The sequence below is a fragment of the Bubalus kerabau genome, chromosome 6 (genome assembly GCF_029407905.1).
Source record: "Bubalus kerabau isolate K-KA32 ecotype Philippines breed swamp buffalo chromosome 6, PCC_UOA_SB_1v2, whole genome shotgun sequence".
Lineage (NCBI taxonomy): Eukaryota > Metazoa > Chordata > Mammalia > Artiodactyla > Bovidae > Bubalus > Bubalus kerabau.
The window spans coordinates 91,779,043-91,802,310 of record NC_073629.1 but is presented as its reverse complement, the minus strand read 5'-3'; the positions used below and the strand labels follow the sequence as shown (position 1 = coordinate 91,802,310).

Here is a 23,268-nt window from a genome sequence, read left to right as displayed (position 1 = left end):
AAAAATCCAGCTTGATCAGGGATGTGATTTATGCTGGGGACCGCAGGGTTGCCTGAAAACTAAGGGGAAGACAGCTGCAGGCCACTGGTCTGAGCTCTGCACATCCTTATCCAGCCTTGCAAGTGAATCCTGAAATGGTCAGGATATCCAGAGGGAGAAATAGTAAAAAGCTTAGAAAAAGACCCACTGCCCTTTATCATTAAAGAATGGACCCTATTCACATCATTGGTACAAAGTATGAAAAGGAATCGGCACTATTTCCTTCCAGGTCACCGGCCCCTGGCACCCCTCCCCAACCACAGCCATTTTCTGGTATACACAGAAAAATGTCAGTGAGCCTCCAACTCTGTTTTTGAAAAATTTATTTTATACCTTTAGAAGCTAAGAACTCTGCCACTCAGTGAACCAAATTTAGAATGAAGTTTCTTCCTTAGTTTATCTACTTCTTTTTGAAATTGTATAAACAAGATTTTGTACACAAGAGGTAGCAGAGGAAAATTCCAGTCTGCCTGTTCCAAGCTCAAAAGTAACTGCACACACCTTGATGTTTGCAGGGAGGGTGGAGCAAGAGAGGGTGAGTCTGGTGGCATGTGCTCTGGGCCCACGTGTGGGCTCCAGGGGAAGTCACAGGCTGGGATGCCTGTCCGAAGGCTCCTTTGCTTTCTTTCCCAGGATGTCTCTAAGGGACTGACTTGGCCATCCTAAGAAGGGTCTCATGAAGGGAGCTTCTTGAGGACACACAGCATTGGGTTTAGTTGTGCAATTCCTATTCGACCTGCAGACCATTTTGAAAGATTTATAAAAACATCTTCATCCAAAAAGATTGGCAGTAAAAATGAACCTCTTCCAAGGTAAGCCTGTCGTAATTGTCACTTTGTTGTATGACATTAAAAAAAAAGTCTTCAGCAGGTTGGCAGACTGCAGCCACGGGGAAATCAAGGTCACTGGCAAAGGGCAAGTGATGTTCACTGCAGCAACAACGCGAGCAAAACCAACCAGGTGCCTCGTGTCAGCGACGGGTAGTCCTGGTCCCGATGAACGCTACTGTGAGGATAGCAGGTGCTGGGGGCTGTGGAAGGCATTGTTTCCATAGGAAATAAGGGACAGAAGTGGCAATTTCACTCCTGAATCTGGGCTCCTGAGTGCAGCTGCCAGCGCCATCTCCTCGTGGCTGGCATTTCAAGGTCACATCCCGCGGGGTCGCTTTGTGAGGAGGAGGGCAGAGGGAGGGTGGGGGGCAGCAGGGTGTGGGTATTCATGGACTCAAAAATCCACTTTAAAACATCACATTTGAATTTGCAAGAACATCAGAACCACATAAAATCTGCCAAGGACCTCCGGCCCTTTCTCTGGGGCGCAGCTCTGCTCTGAGGTGTTGGCCCTCCACCCAGCTGCTGTCTTTGACAGACATCACCGCTGGCCAGTCGTGCAATTACAGACTGCAGCCTGGCCGCACTGTAACTGCACCTTGGGCGGTGAGGCCACAGAGTCTGCGGTGCACGGCAGGAGCAGCCGTCAGCCCTGGCATGCGTCCTCTGCGCCTCTCTGACTCTGCAGAGCCTGGACTGGGGCTGCTCAGTGCTTCCAGAAGCTCCCCTAGTCCTGTGCGTGGGAGCACAGAACAAGGCAGAGCACACAACTAAAGACAGACAGGATTGAAAATGTGTGCAGTGACTCAAAACCCCAAAGGTACACAATATATGAACCATGTCGGCATCCCCTCTCCACTCCAGAAAAAGGAGTGGGCTGGCAGCTAACCTGAAACGAGTGAATGGCGCCAAGACCTGGGAAACACAGCTAAATGGGTGGTTGTTCAGTGGCTTGCGAGTTCTTTCTTATCCTTATCTTTTCAGTGTCAGTCAATCATGCTGAGGAGAAATCAAGTCTCCTATTCCTTCTCTGCGGTAAAACGTCCAGAAACTCACAAAGCAGTGTCTCTCAACTCAAATATTTAACTTCATATACAACCAGTACCAAGGGTTTTAGTAATTAAGTTTCCAGCAAAAGCAAATGATTGCAGGTCACATGATTTAAGACTACAGTTTATTCAATATGTCTCCAAGCATTAAAAAGATTTTATGAAGTCAAACTAAATAAAATCATATCTTAAAGTGCTTTTCATTTTGCTCTTTGTAAAATTTGTTTTGGGAACAATCAGTGATTGATGTCAAAGAATGCACTCTATACTTCTAGAGAACATAGCATTTTTTTTATTGCTCTTTCAATCTCAATTTATCAGAAAAATACCTTAAAGAGCTTAATTTCCCAATTTTTGATCCTGGTAACATTTCATTAAGATCCAAGTTTATGCCCAGGGCTCTCATCCAGACCCACCTGAAATTCTATACAAATAGGGAGACATATTAAATACAAAGGTCTGTGTAAACTGAATTCTTTAACTACTATTTTACAGTGAAAAGGAATTTTTGTCACATATTTTTACATCATTTTAAACTTGATATTTCTATTCAATATTACTGCAAGATTAAAAATTTGCGCCCATATATCTAAAGGCAGCTTGCTTTTTTTTTTCAATATAAAAACCAAAGGAATTTCTTTTGTAGCATGATAGAGAAAGCAACAGCTTTATCTTCACTCACTCCTGTATGTTCGTGTAACAAAACAGTCTGCCACCAGCTTTACTTCCTAAAATCTGTACAGAAGTGTCAGTCCACACGTGGACCATGCCCCAGGTAAGCTGAACTCCACAGGCTGGAGTATTCCCACTGCCAAACAGCTCCCAGGCCTTCCCTGGGGGCTGAGAGTGCGTTCCTTAAAAACACGGGCTCCTCCCCTCATGGTAGGTTCTCCCAGTCCAGCCTCCGGGCTCTGCTAAAGGGTTCAAGAATGAGATTCTGATTTCAAAAAGGTGCTGAGCATCCAGTAACCATGACATGTCTGCTCGTCACGTGCTGGGCATGGCCCCTAGGGATCCACATCATCCAGGTCACTTCTTAACTCACCGATCATCATGGGTGATTCAGAACCCTTTGGGAAATGAAAGGAATAAATACATACTTAATAAAGTTAACAGAAAAAAGTTTTCCTATGTCGACTGACTTACTTGTGTTTTGCAGTTTAACATGTCCTCATTTAACTACTTAATGTTTATCAAAGGGCCATAAAATGTAACAAGTGTATGTTTGACCTCATATTTGACAATTCTTGATTATGCAGAGCTTCCATTTCTGTGTTCTTACTGACTTACAGGAACAATCTAGTGACTTGCCTAGAGGCATAATGTGGCCTTGAGTTAAATCAAATCACTATGCTGAGTGTCAGTTTCCTTCTGTGAAATCAGGGGAACAGCGACCTCACTGGTTATTACCAGGATCCCAAAGATTATGGCGAAGGCCTTTCAGAAAGTTACGGACTGGAGGGAAGAAATGATACATGTCATTACATTTAAACCTGCTGCATTATTCTACATGGTAAGTGTTCAATAAATAATTCACTCCTTTTTCTACTATAGTGATTAGTATTGAAAAATACTAAAAAATTTGACGCCCCTGACAAGCACACAGATTCCAATGGCATGAGGCCCTTCTTTTCAAGCATATGTGTTTCTAGGAAGGCTGGTGAGAGCAGAAGGGGAAAGCGGTAATTTTTTGTAACCCAGCAGAATGAAGTACAATCTGGAAGGACCGTATCTGCAAACCGGGCTTTATCCGGATGTTCTCCAAGCTGAGTAAAACAGCCAGCAGACTGAGACCAAAGCCTGGATAAATGTCATGGTGCAACGCCGCTCTGCTTTCTAAGCACAGAGAATGAGTCCTGAGCAGAGGTTCCCAGAGGGCGGAGCTGGGGTCTCCTTTCTCTCCTGATGATTGAGGTTGTCCCTGGGAAACCTCAGAGCGGGCACTGCCCTTTCACCCAGGACCTGCCCTACAGATGTACCTGCTGTAAGTGTCTCTCTCCATTCTCGTTCGCAGGACTGCTCTCCGACCCGTTACTGCTTCCTGACTGCTCCTTCTCATTCAGCAGCGCTGTGGCATATGCTAACGTGTCCTGCCAGAGATTGAAGCACAAGGAGAAGTCAGGGTGTGCAGTGGCAGCGGCACCGAGGCTGCCCTTCATTTGACCTTTGGGGGCGGTGCCTTCATGTCAGCTTCTGTGGCAGGTGGAGCCGCACTGAATGACCCTCACTGCTTTCCTTCCAGGCCAACAACTCACTTGCTGCTTTTTCACAGAAAAATCAACCGTGTCTTCAGTGCTTACTCACTTTTAATGTATACCTCTTTTCTGAGACAGCAGTTTCTGAGAAACACACTAAAAATCTTAACTAAGGGATTTCAATCCACACAAAACCAAAAGACAACTCTCACCTGAGCTGAAATTGTTCGCTGAAAGGTTTTTCCAGTTGATGTTTCATTAGAGACGTTACTCTGTGGTGTCCAATAATGTTCTGACATCTGACATGGAAGGTCAAAAAGGCCATTAGAGATGACAAATGAGCCCACATGAATCTACAGTTTCTACCAATACATATTACAGTATAAAAAGCATACAGAATAGTGTATAAATTGACCCAGACTTTCTCCATCAGGAGATTCTTTTTGATAAGACTGTACTTCTGCTTTTAAGAGTTCACTAAAATACTACCTCTTAAATAATCCTTACCTTTTTATCCATAAAATTAAGACAAATGTATTAAGATACAAATTACATGCATAAAGATAGGTATCAACTGTTCCCCTAAATGTGTGAACTCTGAAAATACTTTGACAGTCTCCAAATCAAGTCTGAGATTTTATTTCCTGATAAGATATGTTGTTATTGATTCCCATGAAATAACCAGAAAAGTTAAAAACTTCATTACCTTCTTCTGCAGCCACTGCACAGCCCAACTCCAGTGGTGGGAGTTCTCCTTGAAGTATTCTTTAGCAGCAGGACACCTGGTGATGGCAGGAAATTTTTATTAGCCAAACACCTTCTTTGCAAATATTCTTGTTTAATACATAGTACTTTAAGATTTGAAACACAAATGCTACTTTCAGTTGTCTTTATATGAAATTTGTCTTTTCTTTTGCTTTGGATATATTCACATGTTTAAAACTTCAAAAAGCAGTAAAAGGTAAATATGTGGTGAAAAGTTTCTTATATCTATCTCTAACTTATCCACTCAGTTCTACTAAAACTCAAGGTTGGAAAATGAAAAATAACAAACAAAATTAGCCACAACAAATTGTACATTTGATAAATAACCTCTTAATTATTTTAAAAAATTAAAAGTATAATTGATTTATCAAGTTGAGTTAGTTTCTGGTGTACAGCAAAATGAACCAGTTATGCATATACATTTTCTGATTCTTTTCCATTACGGGTTATTACAAGAAACTGAAGACAGTTCTCCGTGCTATACAGTAGGCCCTTGTTTATCTATTTTGCACACAGTAGTTTGCATCTGCTAATCTCACACTCCTAATTTATCCTTCCTCAACCTCCTTTCCACTTTGGTAACCATAAGTTTGTTTCCTATGTCTCGGTTTTTTTTTTTTTTTTAATAAGTTCTTTTGTATCATACTTTAGATTCCATATATAAGTGATATGACATTCGTCTTTGTCTATTTCACTTAGTATAATGACTTCTAGGTCCATCCATGTTGCTGCAAATGACATTGTTTTTTTAATAGCTGAGTAATATTCCATTGTATATATGTACTACATCTTCATCCATCCATCTGTTGGTGGATATTTAGGTGGCTTTATGTCTTGGCTATTGTAAAATAGTGCTGCAATGAACACTGGAGTATATGCATCTTTTCAACAGTTTTTTCTGGATATATGTCCAGGAGTGGGATTGCTGAATCATATGGTAGCTCTATTTTCAGTTTTTAAGGAACCTCCATACTGTTTTCCATAGTGGCTATACCAATTTATACTCCCACCAACAGTGTAGGAGGGGTTCCTGTTTCTCTACAACCTCTCTAGCATTTATTATTTGTAGACTTTTTAATGACAGCCATTCTGATTGTTGTGACATGATACCCCGCTCTAGTTCTGACTTTGATTTACATTCCTCTGATAACTGGCAATGCTGAGCATCTTGTCATGTGCCACTTGGCCATCTGTATGTCTTTTTGGTCTTCTGCCCACTTTTTGATTTTTGTTGTTGTTATTAAGTTGTATGAGCTGTTCATATATTTTGGTAATTAAGTCCTTGTTGGATGCATCAATTGCAAATATTTTCTCCCATTCTGTAGGTCGCCTTTTCATTTTGGTTAGTTTCCTCTGCTGTGCAAAAATGTGTAAGTTTGACTAGGTCCCATTTGTTTATTTTTGCTTTTATTTCTATTGCCTTGGGAGACTGGCCTAAGAAAACATTGCTACAATTTATGTCAAAGAATATTTTGCCTATGTTCTCTTCTAGTAATGTTAAGGTATACAATAAATGACCTCTTGATAAAATCAAACTAGTCTTTAATTTTTATAATTTAAATAAGAAAGAATGATATGAGGGAAAAACAATTTTAAAACCTGCTTTTAGAGCCCTTTCCATTTATATTTGCCTACCTAGAAAGCTGTCCTTATTTGAAGATAGTACCGATGGGGAGACTGCCATTAACATATGTAATAAATGGGATATGTGCAGGATATGGAAGTACATATAAAGACACTACTAATATATGGACTTTGTGTTTGCTGGCATCAGATATGTTATGTGGCCCCAGCACTACTTGGAAATACCACTCTTTTAGCCTTTTATGTCATTATGACGACATGCTGTCAGTATGAAGCCTAATTAATGAACCCACATTTGTGGCAGGATGATCTCCATCTGTGTTTACAATATTATGTCATCTGGAAAATGTGTGTTCATGTACTATTTCGATGGAGCTCTCATTTAAATCTGTTGAGGATGCTCAAATGCAGCAGATTAATCCCAACAGATTTCTCATTCTGGTATAAGTCCAAGGCTAGCTAAGAATCAGGAAAAATCTGCAGCAAAATAAATTAAGCTAAAGAGAGCTCAGTGCAAAACTCAGTGATGGCAGTGCTGCCTGCTCAGTAATCCTGGGATCCTGGGTTAGTTACACCCCTGGGTATGTGTCCTGAAGAGACAAAAACTCTAATTTGAAAAGATACGTGCACCCCAATGTTTACTCTGCAATACTATCTGCAACAGCCAAGACATGGGAGTAACCTATGTGTCCATTAACAGAGACTGGTTTAAGAAGATGTGATGTATATATATTTACACAAAGGAATATTACTCAGCCACGCATGTGCTAAGTTGCTTCAGTCATGTATGACTCTTTATGACCCTATGGACTGTAGCCCGCCAGGCTCCTCTGTCCGTGGGATATCCCAGGCAAGAATACTGGAGTGGTTGTCATGTTCTTCTCCATACTTGGCCATAAAAAGAATGAAATATTGCCATTTGCAGCAACATGAATGGATCTGGAGAATATTATACTTAGTATCATTTATATGTGGAATCTTAAATAATACAAAAGAATCTATATACAAAGCAGAAACAGACACACAGACACAGAAAACAAATTTATGGTTACCAGGGGAAAGGGGTGAAAGGAGGGATAAGTTAGAGGAGTATGGGATTAACAGACACAAACTACTATATATGAAATAGACTAGAAACAAGGATTTACTGTGCAGCACAGGGGACTATATTCAGTATCCTGTAACAACCTATAATAGAAAACAACCTGAGAAAATAATACTAACTGAATCACTTTGTTATACACTTGAAACTAACACAATATTGTAAATCAACTATACTTCAATTTAAAAAAACAACCTTGGATTAGCATGCAGTCACTCTGATCTTTTGTGGGCCAACATAATAAACAAATAGGGGAGCTGAAGTTGCAAACAACTCAGGTTCCTTCTAACATTGAGAACCTTTCCAAGGATCTACTGACAGATGAATGGATAAGTAAAATGCAGTACATATACATATCTATACAATGGAATGTTATTCAGCCTTAGACAGAAAGGAAATTCTGACACACGCTACAACATGGATACACCTTGGAAGATGTCATGCTACGGGCAATAAGCCAGTCATGAAAGGAAAAATACTGTATGACTCTATTTATGTGAGGTATCTACAACAGTCAAATTCATGAAGACAAAAAGCAGAAGGATGGTTGGTGGGAGCTGGAGGGAGGAGGAATGGAGAGGTACTATTTAATGGCTATGGAATTTCAGTTCTGGAAGATAAAAAAAGTTCTGGAGAAAGATGATGGTGATGCTGATGGCTGCACAACGCTATAAATGCACTTAATGCCACTGAACTGTGCACCTCAAAATGGCTAAAACGGTGAATTTTATGTTATGTATGTTTTAGGGACTTCCCAGGTGGTGCCAGTGGTAAACAACCCACCTGCCAATGCAGGAGACCTAAGAGACCTGGGTTCAATCCCTGGGTTGGGAAGATCCCCTGGAGAAGGAATGGCAATCCACTCCAGTATTCTTGCCTGGAGAATTCCATGGACAAAGGAGCCTGGTGGGCTACAGTCCATGGGATTGCAAAGAGTTGGACATGACTGAGTGACTTAACACACACATATTTTAGCACAATTAAATAAAAGGAGAAAAGAACCTTTGCCCTGAAGTCAGTCAGCCTGTGCTCGAGTCCTAGCTCTGACGGCAGGCACGTCACTTAAACCACCCATGATATGGGACTAGTAACAGCACCTAACCTCCTAAGACTGCTGAAAATGTTAAATGAGAATACAGGCGACATTTAGCACAGTGCCTGGGTTCATGGGTTTAAGTAGCTGTTAAATGATTTGGCCTCTTGAGAGACTGTTTTGAAAGTGGGGATCTGGAAGCTGACACAGCTGACAGTTAACTAAAGGTATCCTGAGTGACAGTTCATGAATTCTTGCTGTTGAGGTCCCTAAACCCGCCCTGGACTCCTCTCCTTCCTGCACAAACTGTCAGGTTAGCACTTTCCCCGCCCTCGGATGCCATAAGATCTGTTACTTTTCATACTCCCTTTTTACGTCTCTTTGAGATTGTTTGAATAATTGTCTGTACCATCCAAGCAAGTGTGCCCTGGCTGGCTCAGATTCCCTAGGTACCAAAATAAGGGAATTTTTTTTCTTGAGTCATATCTGACTTGTAACTAAAACCATCATTTACTCAACTGCATTTTGAGTCAATACTTACTTTTGAGCAAGAGTTACAAGAAATTTGACACACTGGTAGCAGCGACTGCTGTCCACATGATTACTGTGGTGCATCAGAGCTGAAGAATAAAGGAAACAAGGTTAACAATAAAGCACTCAACTTCAGCAGGCCCAGGTAACAGCAGCGCTCATGTTCTGAGCATTCCCAGCAAACTTGATAAGCAGGCGAGGAGCTTAACCAAAGCACAGTATGCTGACTTAACAGGGTTCTCCAAGTTCTAATGGACAGAAACACTACTTTACGTAGGATTCAAGAAATATACAAGGTGGTGAAGGTTTGACTTTCAGAAGAACTGAAAGGAACTAAAATTTATATTGGCTAATTTTTCACCTAGAGACTTGCAAAGTTTTCCATTCACTGCAATACTGACAAAGAGCAGTTAAAATACTTCAGTGTGATAAATGGAGATTTATGGTACTATTTCACTTCAACAAATATTTACGGGTCTGTGCTTTGGGCATTTAAAGAAAAATATAGGCAACCCTTGAACAACATGGGCTTGAACTGTGCAGGTCCACTTATATGTGAATTTTTTTCAATAAATATGTATAGTGCACTACACAATCTGTGGCTGGTTGAATCCTCAGGTGCAAAACCATGGATATGAAGGGTAGACTATGGAACTTGAGCATCCATGGGTTTTGGTGTCCGAGTGGGTCCTGGAACCAGTGCCCTAAGGTTACCAAGGGATGACTGTAATGCCTGCTCCCCGCCCTTGAGGCGTGTATGGTCTGTAAGTTTCAGAGAGCCTGGGTGCTGCTCAGAGCAGACAGCAGCATTTCAAAGTGGTGGCCTAGAATGTTGTAACTGCAGAACATTTTAAGCATAAATTTCTTTTCTGCAATAAAAGGAGATACTAAAATTTCTTTTAAACACACAGCAATGTCTAAAATGACTCAAGTTAACTGGGAATACAGGTGGATGGTGGGAGTTGGATAAGACTATCTTTAACTAAACTTTTTCTAAGAAATAGCTCATTAAAGCCACTTTAGCCTTCTGAAAAAGAAAAGGCTGTCAAAAAACTTTTATGAGCAGATAATAAAAATGTGGGTGCATTCATACCACAGGTTGAAAGAAAAAAAGAAACTGCATTTCATGAGCTTGACAATACCCTGAGTATAAGGTTTTAGTCTTTTCCCACCTCAATGGCTACAGAGTGGAAGAAAGGTTTCTTGTTAAGTGGCAAACCTTTAGCTTGCTGAAGAAAGTCATAGCACCCCTGAATCTTACCTGACCCAGTAAAAGGCCCTCAAGCTGTTGTCTTACGAAAAGCAGGAGTGTTCAAGGGCGTAAGACCCTCTGGCTTTAAATCTCCTGACTAGACTGAGGGAGTCTAACAGCCCTGACCAGGCAACTCCTGGATTCCTCAGCGATCCATGCCAGGCAGAGTGTGCCAGGCAGACCCTGGGGAGGAGAGGCCGGCTGGCACGATGGGCTCTCTGCACCTTTACTGCAGGCGCTTCTTCACGGGGTGGCCATACTTGCCTAGTAATCCGTTTTCTGTCTCAAACACAAACTTGACTCGCTCCACTTGTATGGGATCCTCGATGACCTGTGAGGAGCAGGAGACAAAGGCTGGTAAATGAAAGAAGCAGCTTGTGTTACAGCCGCTGGTGCCTTTAAAGATAACTCGTTCAAGGGACTATAGTTACTAACATAGTAAAACCAAAAACAAATAAGTCACTGCCATATTTTCAACAATATATTAAATTTCAAACTAAAGATAAAAAAATATTAAGCAGTATTTGAAGATCCACACATTTCCTAATACATGCTCTTAAGAACTGCCTCTAGGGTTCTCTGTGGGTTATAAGGACATGTATTTCATGATCCCAAAGATGAGACATTTACGGTTCGCAAAAACCTGTCAAAAACTTTTGATATAATACAGGCTCTACAAGTCGATGTGGAGACTTATGCCACACCACACAAGGCTGGATCTATGGCACACTCTTGCCGTACTTCTAATGCCTGAAACTGAGCCGTGCACAGTTCAATAAACTAAGTGGGTCTGTTGTTGAGCGGATGATCATCACTCAATCCCAGTCCTGAGAAGCAATGATCTTACAAAAGCGCTAGGACCAAAAGGAGGCAAAGGACCAGAGAGTCGGACATTTTAGAAATGGCACCCATGATGTATCTCCATATTCAAAAGTGTTTATTAAATGCTTACCCTGTGCCAAGGCCTTAGGGACCTAAACGGAAGCCAGTCCCCATCCCACCGCCCGCTCTTTATTTTAAATAGTTCTTGGGCTAGTCTCTCTCATTGGTTCAGTCAGTCACCAAATTTCACTGATTCTCTTTCTAAACACCTGTTGTTCTGGCCCTAGCCCCTTCTGCTCTGGTCTCTCCTTAGCATAAGCCTTGGTATTGTACACGCAGATTACTGCCACAGACTCCTATACGGTTTTCCAGTTCCAACCCTGCTTCCTTCTTTAGCCCATCCTTTAAGACAATTGCTGGGGGAATCTTTCTAAGACATAAATCAGGTTATATCACTTTCCTGCCTCAAACCCTTCCATGGTGTCCATCACTGATGGCAGAGGTTACTGACTTAAATGTCTACAGAGTCCGAGATGGTAAGAAATGAGCCACGTGGCAGACAACAGCAGTGCTGAGGCAGTGGGAACTGGAGCCCACAAGCTTCACAGAAAGGACGTGCTGTCACTGCTCTGGGTGGCTGGAGCACGCAGGAAACAGACCAGGGTGGCCAGATGACCTGATTTCTGAAGACAGGTTGGCATCCAGAAATTAAAGAACAGAACAATCTGGGCCAAATAGACAAGACATGTAGGTGGAACCTGGCCAGCATCGTGTCACCGCTGGCCTCCAGGGAGAAAGTCCACAGGCACTGGAACCTGGAACTCTTCCTGGTCTGGTCTGGGCTCCTTCCTCAAGCCCCACCAGTTCCCACTCCTTTTAGTCTTACCTCTTCCAGTCACTGAGCAAACCAGGCGTTTGTAGAGAGCACAGGCTCCACGGCCAGTCATCTGGCTCAGATCCTGACTGTCACTTACTGACGATGTCCTTGGGCAAGTCACTCCACTTCTCTAAGTTCAGCTTCTAATAATACCTTATTTCACTGACTGCAGTTGTATTTTTTTCCCTGCCTTTTGTATTTCCCAAACTGGGATGCACCCTGTAGTGGATTACATTTCAGTTTCGTGGCTCATAGAGATATTTTCAGTAGCACATGGACAGGCTGCAGAGCCAGCCATTCACCTCTCCTGGTCCTCGCGAGGTTCACACAAGATCACACTTGAGCTGAGCACCATTTTCTGTGCATGCTAAGTAAGGCCTTTGCTTTCTGCACTAGAATTGCTTGTGTCCTTGTCTAGCTCCCTCACTAAACATAACGAAATTTATTACCACTCACCTCTGAATCAGTTAAGGCAAGACGAATGGGTGATGTGAAGAGGACTTGGTGAGTGCAGACCAAATGAATGCAAAAGCAACACAAGGACATACAGTTTTTATTTGCAAATGCATGCTGCCTAGTAAATATCTAAATGCAAGTGAATCAAAACATTCATGACTTACCAGTATCTCATGAAGTAGTTGGAATGTATTCTTTAACTCATGGGGTGGAGCTGTTTCTAGTTGGTTCTGAAATATTTTTTAAAAGCACAAAGATTCCAGTAAGTCTTCAGTGAAAAGCAGGTCGGAGTGGCAATCAACAGTGCTGGGACTCCAGCCTAAGTTCTACCACCACCTGGCTGACCTTGGGCAAGTCATTCCCTTCTCTGGGTCTCAGTTCCCCAAATGCTAAGTCTGGGGACTGAAACAATACCACAACCCTCCCTACTATAACCCTCCATGATATTTCACTACGAAATTAGGAAGGAGAGAGGGAAAGAAGCAGAAAGGAAGGGAGAGGGTTTTTAGTTTCATTAAACCGGCCTCAATTTGTACTTATATTTCATTTATACTTATTCTGTTTTGTTGACTATTCTCGAGTAGCTATGAGAATGCTAATTAGAGTGTTCTGAGATCAACATGCTGTGAGTGAAATATAAGAAAAGTCTGCTTAGGAAGTAGAAAAATCTGTCAAGACACACTAAATGAAGAAGCAAGGCTGAGAAAACTCACAGCCCTGTGCATTTTAATAACCTTACACACACCGTGCAGTGGGAGAGGACACTGCATGACGACAGGGCGTGTGCAAGGTGCCGGGTCTGGCACTAAGTAAGTACTTCACGTATCAGGCCTCACTGAATCTACACTATCTGTGAGGTCTGGGCAAATTTCCTCCTGTTTTTCAGAAGAGGAAACTGTCCTTGGTTATATAATTAGTAAACAGTAAAGAGAGGTCTCAATCAACCCTGATACAGGCAGATCTGTACAGAAGACACTGAGGGCAAAACATGCGTTACTAGAGCTTGGAGGCATGACCCACTGATCACAGCTACTTGTTAACACTACCTGTATCACTATTACAAATCCTGGGGCAGGCAAGGTGTGGGAGAAACCAAAATATCTCTTGTAATTTCACACAAAGAAGACTGGAAAGCCACGTAACCGACGTGACAATACTGGCCCACGGGGAAGGGTGGAGAGGAGACATGGCTGGCTGGTGAGGGTCGAAACGGACTTTGCATATTGTTTCACAAAGAGAATGAAGCCATGTATTCTCCACGGAATTAAAAATTAAAAGATTAATAACGAATAAAAATGGTATGCATAGGCTTCAAGGTTTTTCTAGTAATCCCTAGCAAGGCAGTAGTTAAGAGCACAGCCCTGGAGCCATACTGCTGATACTCAAACTCCCACTCTGCCACTTACTGGTTGTGTGAGACTGGTGTCTTCAGTACCTTCAATACCAGTATCTATACCTCACAGGACTTACGTACTAGAGAATTAAGTGAGTTAAATACGAAATATGCTTGGAACTGTGCGTGGCATCCAGAAAATGCAACATAAGTAATTACTACACACTGATCAGAGCTTCATAATGAACTACATATATTACTACTTCATAAGGTGAGAAAAATCAATCTACTTTTGATTTTTTAGATGTGGCCTAGGGAAATAACCTTAAACTTTAAAACCATTTTATACAATAATGGTCACCATAGCATTAAAGTATTATTCTTAATAGTTAAAAACTGCACCCAATGCAAATGTGCCTCACTGGGAAGGGAATGGCTGAGTAAACTGTGATACATGAAAGATACATGAAATACACTCAGGTAGCTTTTAATGATATGGAATATCATTGAATATAATGTCAACTGAAAAAAGAGGGCACAAAAATCATACAGACAATAAAACCCCAATTATGTTAAAATATACGCATAGAAAATAAAAAGGAAACGTGAGAGAATATTCATGCTGATCATCATAAATGGTGAGATTCTGCATTTTTTTATTCATTTAAAAAATGAGTCTATACTATTTTTATGATTAGGAAAACAAAGTTATTAAAAGAAGCAAGTGCCTGGGAGCCAAAGCAATGCTTTCCTAGGTCTCAACTGCAGGCTCGCAGGCTACCACAGGTGTTTACGGGGTCCTACCTTGATGAAATGCAGCATGGTGAAGGAGAAATGCTCGTTACAGAAACAGCAGTACACCACCATCTCGATGAGCGCCAGCAGCGAGCCCGTCAGCTCTCGCAGAGCAAACATCACCTGGTGAGGTAGAAGAGGAGTGTTTCTTTTGTCACAGTTCACTGTTAAAACGCTGCTTCCGACTTTCACTGAAATCTACTCAGATTAAGGACCATCAACACTGCCTCAAAATAGTTTGAGTCTGTCTGAGAGTTAACACAGTCTGTGCAAATGTGTACCTTTTCCTCACTTTTATCAGTCCCTTTTATCAGACTTTAAAAGGGAATCTCCCCCATTAAAATAACCACTGATAGGTCCAAAAAATACATGACGTTAAGCTTTAAAAAAAAAAAAAAGAGATATAGCACAGCACTGTTGATATAAATAAAAACTAGTATGATTATGTTCACCAAGTCATATATATAAAAATCAAGTTACAGAACAAGGATTGGAAGATTACATTCTTAAGGTGCAGTAGCTCTGGATGGAAGGGAGAGGAACCTCAACAGGAGGTTGTGAAGAGCTCACTTCCATACTCCTGAGGTTGAAAAACCCGTATGCTTCAGAGCTGTAGTATTTCAGGACCAAGGACACACACAAGATTGGGAATAAACCCTCTGCTAACAAATGGAGTGACTGTGACTCGGCGGGGGACAGTGGTATGTGTGTGCCATATACCTCCTCCTGGGACCTGAAGGCCCAATTCTTAGTTGCAGGGAGGACTAATAATATTCTTTCCAGCTACCTATTTCTTTCTGACATGCATACAGGAAGTAAAACTAATTTGAAATAATTGCTTCTTAACTATACTCCCCTATACGAGAGTAACATACAAAATACAACTAATAACAAAAGGTGTTTTTTTTCCTCAAAAAGAAGAAAACAGATAAAAGGAAAATGGCGTTAGTGGAACAAGGACATACCTCTAACAGGTAAGGTTTCCCTTCAGACAAGAACAACAGGGCTTCGACTTCCTCGTGGAGGGGCAGCAGAGGGCTCGAGGGAGCAATGCTGATAGGCGGCCGTTGTTTAAACACACCCGGAGCTTTAGGAAATCAAAGGAAAAAGCCACCTCGTGTTACCATGTGAAACTGACGTCTACAAGGTACGGCGACTGCCTCAAGATTCACACACCCAACTGCTGAACATGTACAGCCGTCTCTCACAGTCATGAGACTTGAGGAAAGGCTTCCTCTCTCTTTCAATGTATGCCCTGGACTAACTGTTAAATCCCTAGACTCCCAGTAATTCACACCCAAGATAATCCTTTCGAAGAAGTTTAAAATGAGAAAAAAAAAAAGGCCCAAAGTGCCTCTGAAGAGACTGAGGACAAGGCACTTCTGCTGCTTAAACAACTGCCAATGCTGAGCAGAATCTCTCACGTGGAAGGGTTACCCTACACGCTAGAAAAGCAAGGACGCTCCCTCTCAATTTTCTTTTGCAGACCTGTCTGAACTCACAGAGGAGGTAGCTTCATCTTTTAGACTGGTGAATCAGAATTTAGGAAGCACAGTCTAGCTCACGACTATACGAGAGCTCCCCCACATTGCTTCAGAGCGCCAACAGTGTCTCCAGGTCAGAGGGATGCACTGTGATTTTAATCTAGTTTCCTGGTCAGAAGACGTGAAAACCCTGCCATAGGCTCTGGGGTCAGAGGCTTGTGTTCCACACTGGCTGCTCCACCTCTGACCACCTGTGAGACGTGGGAGTTACTCGCGCTCTCCCCATCTTAGCTCCCGCACACTCAGAAGGGGAACCGACCTCACAGGTTTGCTGAGGGGACTCAACACAACAAGCTGAGAGCCGCAGGCGCGGCACGACACGCGGAACACTGGGGCCTGTGCAGCAGCTGAGCTGCACAATCGGTGCTGCTGTTGGTGCCGTCAGCGTAAGGCCTGCCAACAGTGGAGAGAGGCAGCCTTTAAACCCAGACTGTTTTTAAATGCTTCTATATCCCACCCCAAATAAATTACTGACTTTCTCTTGTGACAAACTAGTAAAAATAAGGTGAAGCGTAACATGAATTGAAACAAAAAATTTTAAGCATCCCTCAAATACCAAATAGCCAAATGAGAAGCCACTAACATACATTTAATTGCCAACATTATCATTCTCTACGTGTTGCTCACAAACTCACCATCTCTCCATTTCCTTGACATACTAAAGACAGGTTTTGAAGCTTACCAACATTCCTCTGGGAAGAGACATCTGAATGCAGGACAAGCAATGCCACTGTGTTGTGAAGGTTCCCAAATTCTCGTGCTTGTGCAGAACTCCACCGACGGATCTGTTGTCGGAGAAAATAAAGTGGGTGTTAGTGCTCTGGTGAGAAACGAGTGACAAGGAAGGAAGAGGTGCGTGGGTGCATGATATTCTGAGCCACATTCTTTCTCAATGTTTGACAGTACAAGAGATCAAAGGACAAAAAACTCACAGGTTTTAAGCCAACTTAAGAGTGGCTTAACACAGATATATATGGATTTGTATTCTAAAACAAATACTATCATGCAATCCTATTTAGGCACTGAGCTCTCACCATGTGCTAGGTAATCTTCCTGCACCAGTACAGTGGGGAAAGCCCGTGAGGCTGGAGGTCTGCAGGCCTGGCCCCCTCTGCCACTCACTGATCTGTGCGGATGTGGGCGAGTTCTCTACCTGACTTCCTTGTATCAGGACAGGGACAACCTACCCACTACCTGTTCCGCACCCACTTCATGGTTGGGAGGACCAATGAAACATTAAAGGTGAGAACGTTTTCAAACTTATGTGCTCCATAAATGCAAAACAATATTAATCATACAATATAACATCAGTAATTAAACTGAATATTTTTTAAATTACAATGAATTTAAAATAATCGTCAGTGTTAATGGAGCCCCTGATAAGGAAAAGCTTGAAGTAAAAAATTGCTACTCAACATAATATCAGCACACAGAGCAAGTTACTGTCAGTGCATTTATTTAGGCCACACTGTGTGGCACGTAGGATCTTAGTTCCTTAACAAGGGATTGAACTTGTACCCCCTCCAGTGGAAGTCTTAGCCACTGGACCACCAGCGAAATCCCGTTTTCAACATTAAGGAGTCAGAGTGGCTAGGTGGTATGACAGGAAGCTGAGAGGAGGCCTAAATGACAAGTCTGTCTCCCTTAATAAAAAAAGGAAAGCTTCCCTAGGCAGTGAATCACAGACAGTGGAAACTAGAGCTTAAGTCCTGTGATCCTGAACGAGTCACAGTTTCTCTCAGCTGTAATTCTTGCCCAAGAAGGGGGATGAAACTACCTGTTTTACTGAACTGTGAACTTCAGAGGTAGAGCATGAAAAGTAACTGGTTGTGTCTGGCACATAATAACTGCTCCATACATAGTATTTATCATTACAGCATGTTGACATTTTGTGTATTTTAAATCTATCAAACAGAAGAAATACAATGATTGGAAAAAACACACCAACATAGGACCTTCAAACAGGAGAGTCCTTTGAGGATATATTTGACTCTGCTGCTGCTACTGCTGCTAAGTCGCTTCAGTCGTGTCTGACTCTGTGCGACCCCATAGTCAGCAGCCCACCAGGCTTCGCCGTCCCTGGGATTCTCCAGGCAAGAACACTGGAGTGGGTTGCCATTTCCTTCTTCAATGCATGAAAGTGAAAAGTGAAGTATATTTGACTCTACTATTCCAAAAATAGTAGAAAAAAAAAACCAAAACATTTCCCTTTCATTTTCTGAATATGAGTATCACATCTGCAGCAACGTTGCTCAGCACTTAATGGTTCAACTTCACATGTGAATAATGGCCTGTGACAGCACCCAGGTAAGCACCTCCACCAGGCCTTGCTCACAGTCCCAGAGAGTGAGTGGAGGAGGACCCGTGTCACTCTTTCTGAAGGCTTTTGAATTCCCCGGGCAGAACCCATCTTTCCTCCTAGGACACTTGGCACTTCATATTTTGACTGATGTCTGAGTTAGTCATTCCCACTGGTTATGGCATTTAAAATAAATTCTATGAGGAGGCTGTAAAAATAACTAAACTCCAAAGAATTTTAAAAGCTATACAGCACTTGTTGTACCTGAACTCTGATGAAACTTACAAAGAGAGACACTGTGGCTATGACCAAAACCGTGGCCAGGTCACTGGGCTGTATGAAGGAAAAGCAGGCAGTACCTGGGTGCTCTGCCGGCTGGCCCCGAGGAGGAAGCTGATCATGTGTCGCAGAGCAGAATGCTTCAGAAGGAGATCCCCAGCCTTAATCCCTTGCTGTCATAAGAAACAGAATGACAAATTATGTTCTTATCCAGATAGAAAGCTATTCCAAAAATACAGCCAAGAGAGAAGCTTTAAGTAGAAAGTGTTTAAATGCCACAATTTACATATAGAAAGTACTTGTTGAAAACCTAACAGCCCTGTGGGGCTGCACAATGGCCCCTCATTTCAATGCAGACTCTTGCTCCAACAATAAGAAATCACCCCCACCTACTTATGCTGGATTCTTACAAATAATATAACACAATTGAAGATTTTTAAAAAGGAACACTTGTAAAATTATATCATATAGGTCCTATGTTGACCAATATAAATGTTTTGCATATATAAAATTCCTTTAGACTATAAATCCCTAGTGGAAAAAAAAATCATTTACCTTTTGCACAAAAGTGTTGAACAGGAAAAAGTACTGAGCACAGTTTTTACAATTTTCGGGGACATCTTTATCCAACAGAGCAAGTAGTACCTCCAGTAACTGATGAAGGCTCTTTAACTGGTTAGAGGAGAAATTACATAAAGAAAAAGAATGTAAGATGGACATCTGTAATAGGATTAACCTGAAATAAACCACCATAAGAACAAAAGGAAAGGTCTGATTGATACAATCCAGTCTCAGATTCAGATGGATTTATGCTTTGGAGAGCAGAAACAGAATTATCAATTTGATCTTCCAGGAAGACTGGTAGAACTGTTGAAATAATGAAAGAAAAGCCTAGTTTTGCTTCCTCGCCTTCAGACTCAAGGGCATGGTTCCACTGCCTAATGGTCACATTTTCTAAAAAGCCCAGTTCTTTCTGTCTTTTAAAAAAAAGGCAGGGGTTTTAGAGGAAACACTTCTGAATCCCTCCCTCCACTTTGCTACTTCTTCACATAATCACAGATGCAAAGAATAAAAAACACAGACACAGGCAGAGAGGCTAGGAACCAAGCCAATGGAGCAAATGGAGAGCAACAGCCTGACAGAATGACAACGGTAATATCAACTCAACTGTGAACTTACTTGAAAGCCCGCTGACGCCTCATGGAAAGCTTTGAAAAACATTTTATTTGTTTAGAAACCATTTTGGTTATCACATTGCTTCTTCTTCCCCTCCCACCCCAACTGTTTCTGGACAAGTCCCTGGAAATCCATGTGTGACCTGAGGATTGAGACCCGGCTTACTACTCTTGTCAGTTCCTTTCCTCTGGAGAAGGCTCTCATAGACTTTTGAAATATTCCCATCCATCCTGTCATGCTCATTATAAATACAGTAAAATCTACCATGCATGTAGCATTCCATTTCAAAGTGCTTTCCAATATAAAGTGGGTGGCAAGTGGCACCATTTCCATTAAGGGGGAAAATAGACATAATATAACAACAGCTGAGTATCAAGTGGAATTTACTGAGGCCAGTGGTTTACGTCCTCCACCACTCCCTTCACTTTCCTCCCCCTGCAGTCCTGCTTTTAGAGGCTGGTGGGGTGATGCGCTATGGCCTGACCCCATCTGTAGGTAGACTGCATTGATTCTGCCTTTATCCTTTGTTTGGGTTGGTACATGGGAGGAAGCAGGAGCGGGAGAACATTCTTACGTTAACTATCTCAGAGAACTTCCACAGGGTACTTCAGAGCAACGGTATCCAAGCTGTCCTAGGCAGCTCCCAATGACTTATTTTTTAATATTCTGCAACCAAGTAAGGTTTTGTGAAGAATGGTTCTGCTGTATAAGCTGACTGAAAGCCACTGCCTTAGAGCAAACCTCCCTCCCCTTTCTTAGGATTCTTGGAACTGAGACGGACAGTGTTCTTCTTCTAGGTCCTTCCTGAAGAGTATATCTGACCTCCTTCTCCATCCTGGACTGAAACTTGTCTGCAAATAGAGCGCCCTGGCTCAGGAATGTTGAAGGAACTAAGTGCTTGGGTGCCATGCGCTGGGACTGCATCAACGGCCTCCTGCAAGGACTTGCTCAGGGTTGAACAGTAAAGCCAACAGCTGAATTTGAAGCAACAATTCCTAGAATTTACATTTAGCTCACTGAAACACTGCCTCCAACCAACGTTTTTAAGGAGCCAATTCATTCTGAATACAACATTTTTCAAAGTTTTCCATGTAGTGTCAGCTGTTTGAAACAGCAAACTTGGGATGTTACTGCTGTATTTGCTAGGACTTAACAGATTGAATAATCAGACTCATGTCATTTATGTCCCTAAGACTTAAAATTTGGGGGAAACTGAGAATGGTAATAAATACCATGTTGTTTGAGCATGTGTGGAATTGTGAACTAGAAGAAAATATGTTACAGAAAACAGGGTTAGGAAGAGGAAGAAATTCAGAATAACAGGAACAAGCATTAGGGAATAACAGAGATCAAAGAAGGAGCTACTGTGGCCAGTGCCCCTGGATGGATGGCACTGTCTGGTTCGTTGCCAAATGAAGGTTCAGATCATGAACATAGCTCCTGAGGAAAGAGACAAAGCCAGGGGTGGCTCAAAATGACTGCTGGTCTAGACTACAGACTCTAGACTCAGGCTGGTCTTTACTCAGAGAGATTGAACACAAACTCTTGGGAGAAGACTTTGAGAGGGAAGAGTTCTAGACAGAAAGCCCAGATACAGATCAAAGCAGATCTGAATTCTGAGCCTACCCTGATGTCTGGGATCTGAGGAAGAGAGGACAGAACGCCTTCCAGCCTGGCACTGATCAGGACGTCAGTTCACGGAACATGCATTTTTATGTGGAAAGTTACCAGACTCTAATCCTAGGCTTCTTTTCTTATTATGTGCAATTTAAAACATTTGGTAAAAACAGAATGTGTAAACAGTATTTAGAAAATGAGACTGACCTTATCCTGATAAAACAAGGCACTGTCTAGGGTCTTCTCCAGGATTGTGGCCACAGCAACGCGTACTTCTCTCACATTGCACTCCAACAAGAAAATCCTAACACAGAGAGGAAGATGTGTAAAAAAGCAAAACAGATTTCTATAACCCAACCTTCCCAACACGGGTCCCACCTACTATCCAAGGAAAAAATTACTCCAAAATGTCAGTTCAAGTCTCCTGAGTGTTGGCACACACAGGCCCTTGTGAGAGAGGAAGAAGATGAAAGAGGAAAAATGAGACCTTTGCACTCGGAAGTTAGATTTTTTTTCTGTTTCTTCCTTTTTTCCCCCTAAGATGAGTATCTGTATAAATGTAAATTTGGACTTCAAGAGATATAAAAGCAAAGAACCTAAGGTTTTATAAATTCCATTTACTCAGGAGTAATTTTCCCTGGCACCCCTTCGATTTCTCAGAATAGGATACTAGTTAAGAGTTCTCAGTCAACACAGTACTTCCTAAACCCTCTGTTCACCTACACTGCCATCCGATTTTCACTTCCCTTTCCTTTGCTCTCCCAACTCTGACTTATTATGTGGTCCTCCTAGAAGCACGTGAGGCTGAAAATGTTCTGTTCCCTTCCTTTCTTCTCCTATGATGATGACAACGAGAGCAGTTAAGGTTTACCAGGCATGTCCATTATATTTGATACGTCCAGACACTACACTGTTTGCTGAAAAGGCATGACCTAACCCAACCCTTTGCACAGCGAGGTGGTAGATGCAGCAGCCTCAGGTGTGGTGGGGGTGGTGGGGAGGGGCGGGGGCGTGGGTGGCACCATCAGTGTCCCTGGGGCTGGGTGAGAGTGATAACTACCTACCTTAGAGCAACGGGGTAACTGCATGCATTCCCACATGCAGTGAGCCCTTCTCTGCTTCATACACGCACTCTGACATGACAACCTTTACTATAATCAGCACAGTGAAAACTTAACTATTTCTAATATTTCTTAACAGAAAATTCTCACTGTTTCATGAGCAAGATTTAAATACAACATAATTTTGATGACCCAAGTCAAAACTGCCCAGATGAGGCGTTCTTTCAAGTCACAGCAGTGAAAGCTGCCCACGTCTCCGTCTTGAGGGCAGGATGAGCTGACAGCCCTGCCCTCCTTCTCCCCATAGGAAGATGAGAGAGGAGCTTTCCAAGGCTGCTTCACTTCTGCTCATTCCAGGTAACTGTTAATGCTAAGCATTAGCTACCTAATGTGAACCCGACACAAAGGCTGTCCACCATCCACTAAGGTTCTAAGTGATAACTCTAGGAAAGTTTACTTCTGTAATATTTGGCCCTAGGGGTCTGATTAGGTTCAGGCACAATTCTTTTGGGAAGAACATTAATGGGGGTGCTCCACATTACCTATCACAGACATTAGGAAGCACTGTGAGAATGCAAAGAAATCCAGAATACGGGCAACTCTATAGGTCGAATGATCCATCTCACCCC

At 42.2% G+C, this 23,268-nt stretch overlaps 1 protein-coding gene across 3 annotated transcripts in view; it reads right to left on the bottom strand.

Moving 5' to 3' along the window:
* Positions 1-347: 347 nt before the first annotated feature.
* Positions 348-23,268, bottom strand: part of USP24 (ubiquitin specific peptidase 24) — a 154,032-nt gene continuing 131,111 nt past the window's right edge. For all 3 annotated transcript variants that reach the window (XM_055585778.1, XM_055585780.1, XM_055585781.1), the window contains 13 exons: positions 21,786-21,882; positions 19,341-19,457; positions 18,866-18,958; positions 16,890-16,992; positions 15,629-15,750; positions 14,673-14,786; positions 12,700-12,765; positions 10,645-10,711; positions 9,139-9,217; positions 4,820-4,895; positions 4,326-4,412; positions 3,898-4,008; positions 348-2,988 (listed from right to left, as the gene is read on the bottom strand). In XM_055585778.1, the coding sequence (XP_055441753.1) occupies positions 2,926-2,988; positions 3,898-4,008; positions 4,326-4,412; positions 4,820-4,895; positions 9,139-9,217; positions 10,645-10,711; positions 12,700-12,765; positions 14,673-14,786; positions 15,629-15,750; positions 16,890-16,992; positions 18,866-18,958; positions 19,341-19,457; positions 21,786-21,882 (1,195 nt within the window). In that variant the 3' untranslated portion in view covers positions 348-2,925. The remainder of the gene's footprint in view (positions 2,989-3,897; positions 4,009-4,325; positions 4,413-4,819; positions 4,896-9,138; positions 9,218-10,644; positions 10,712-12,699; positions 12,766-14,672; positions 14,787-15,628; positions 15,751-16,889; positions 16,993-18,865; positions 18,959-19,340; positions 19,458-21,785; positions 21,883-23,268) is intronic.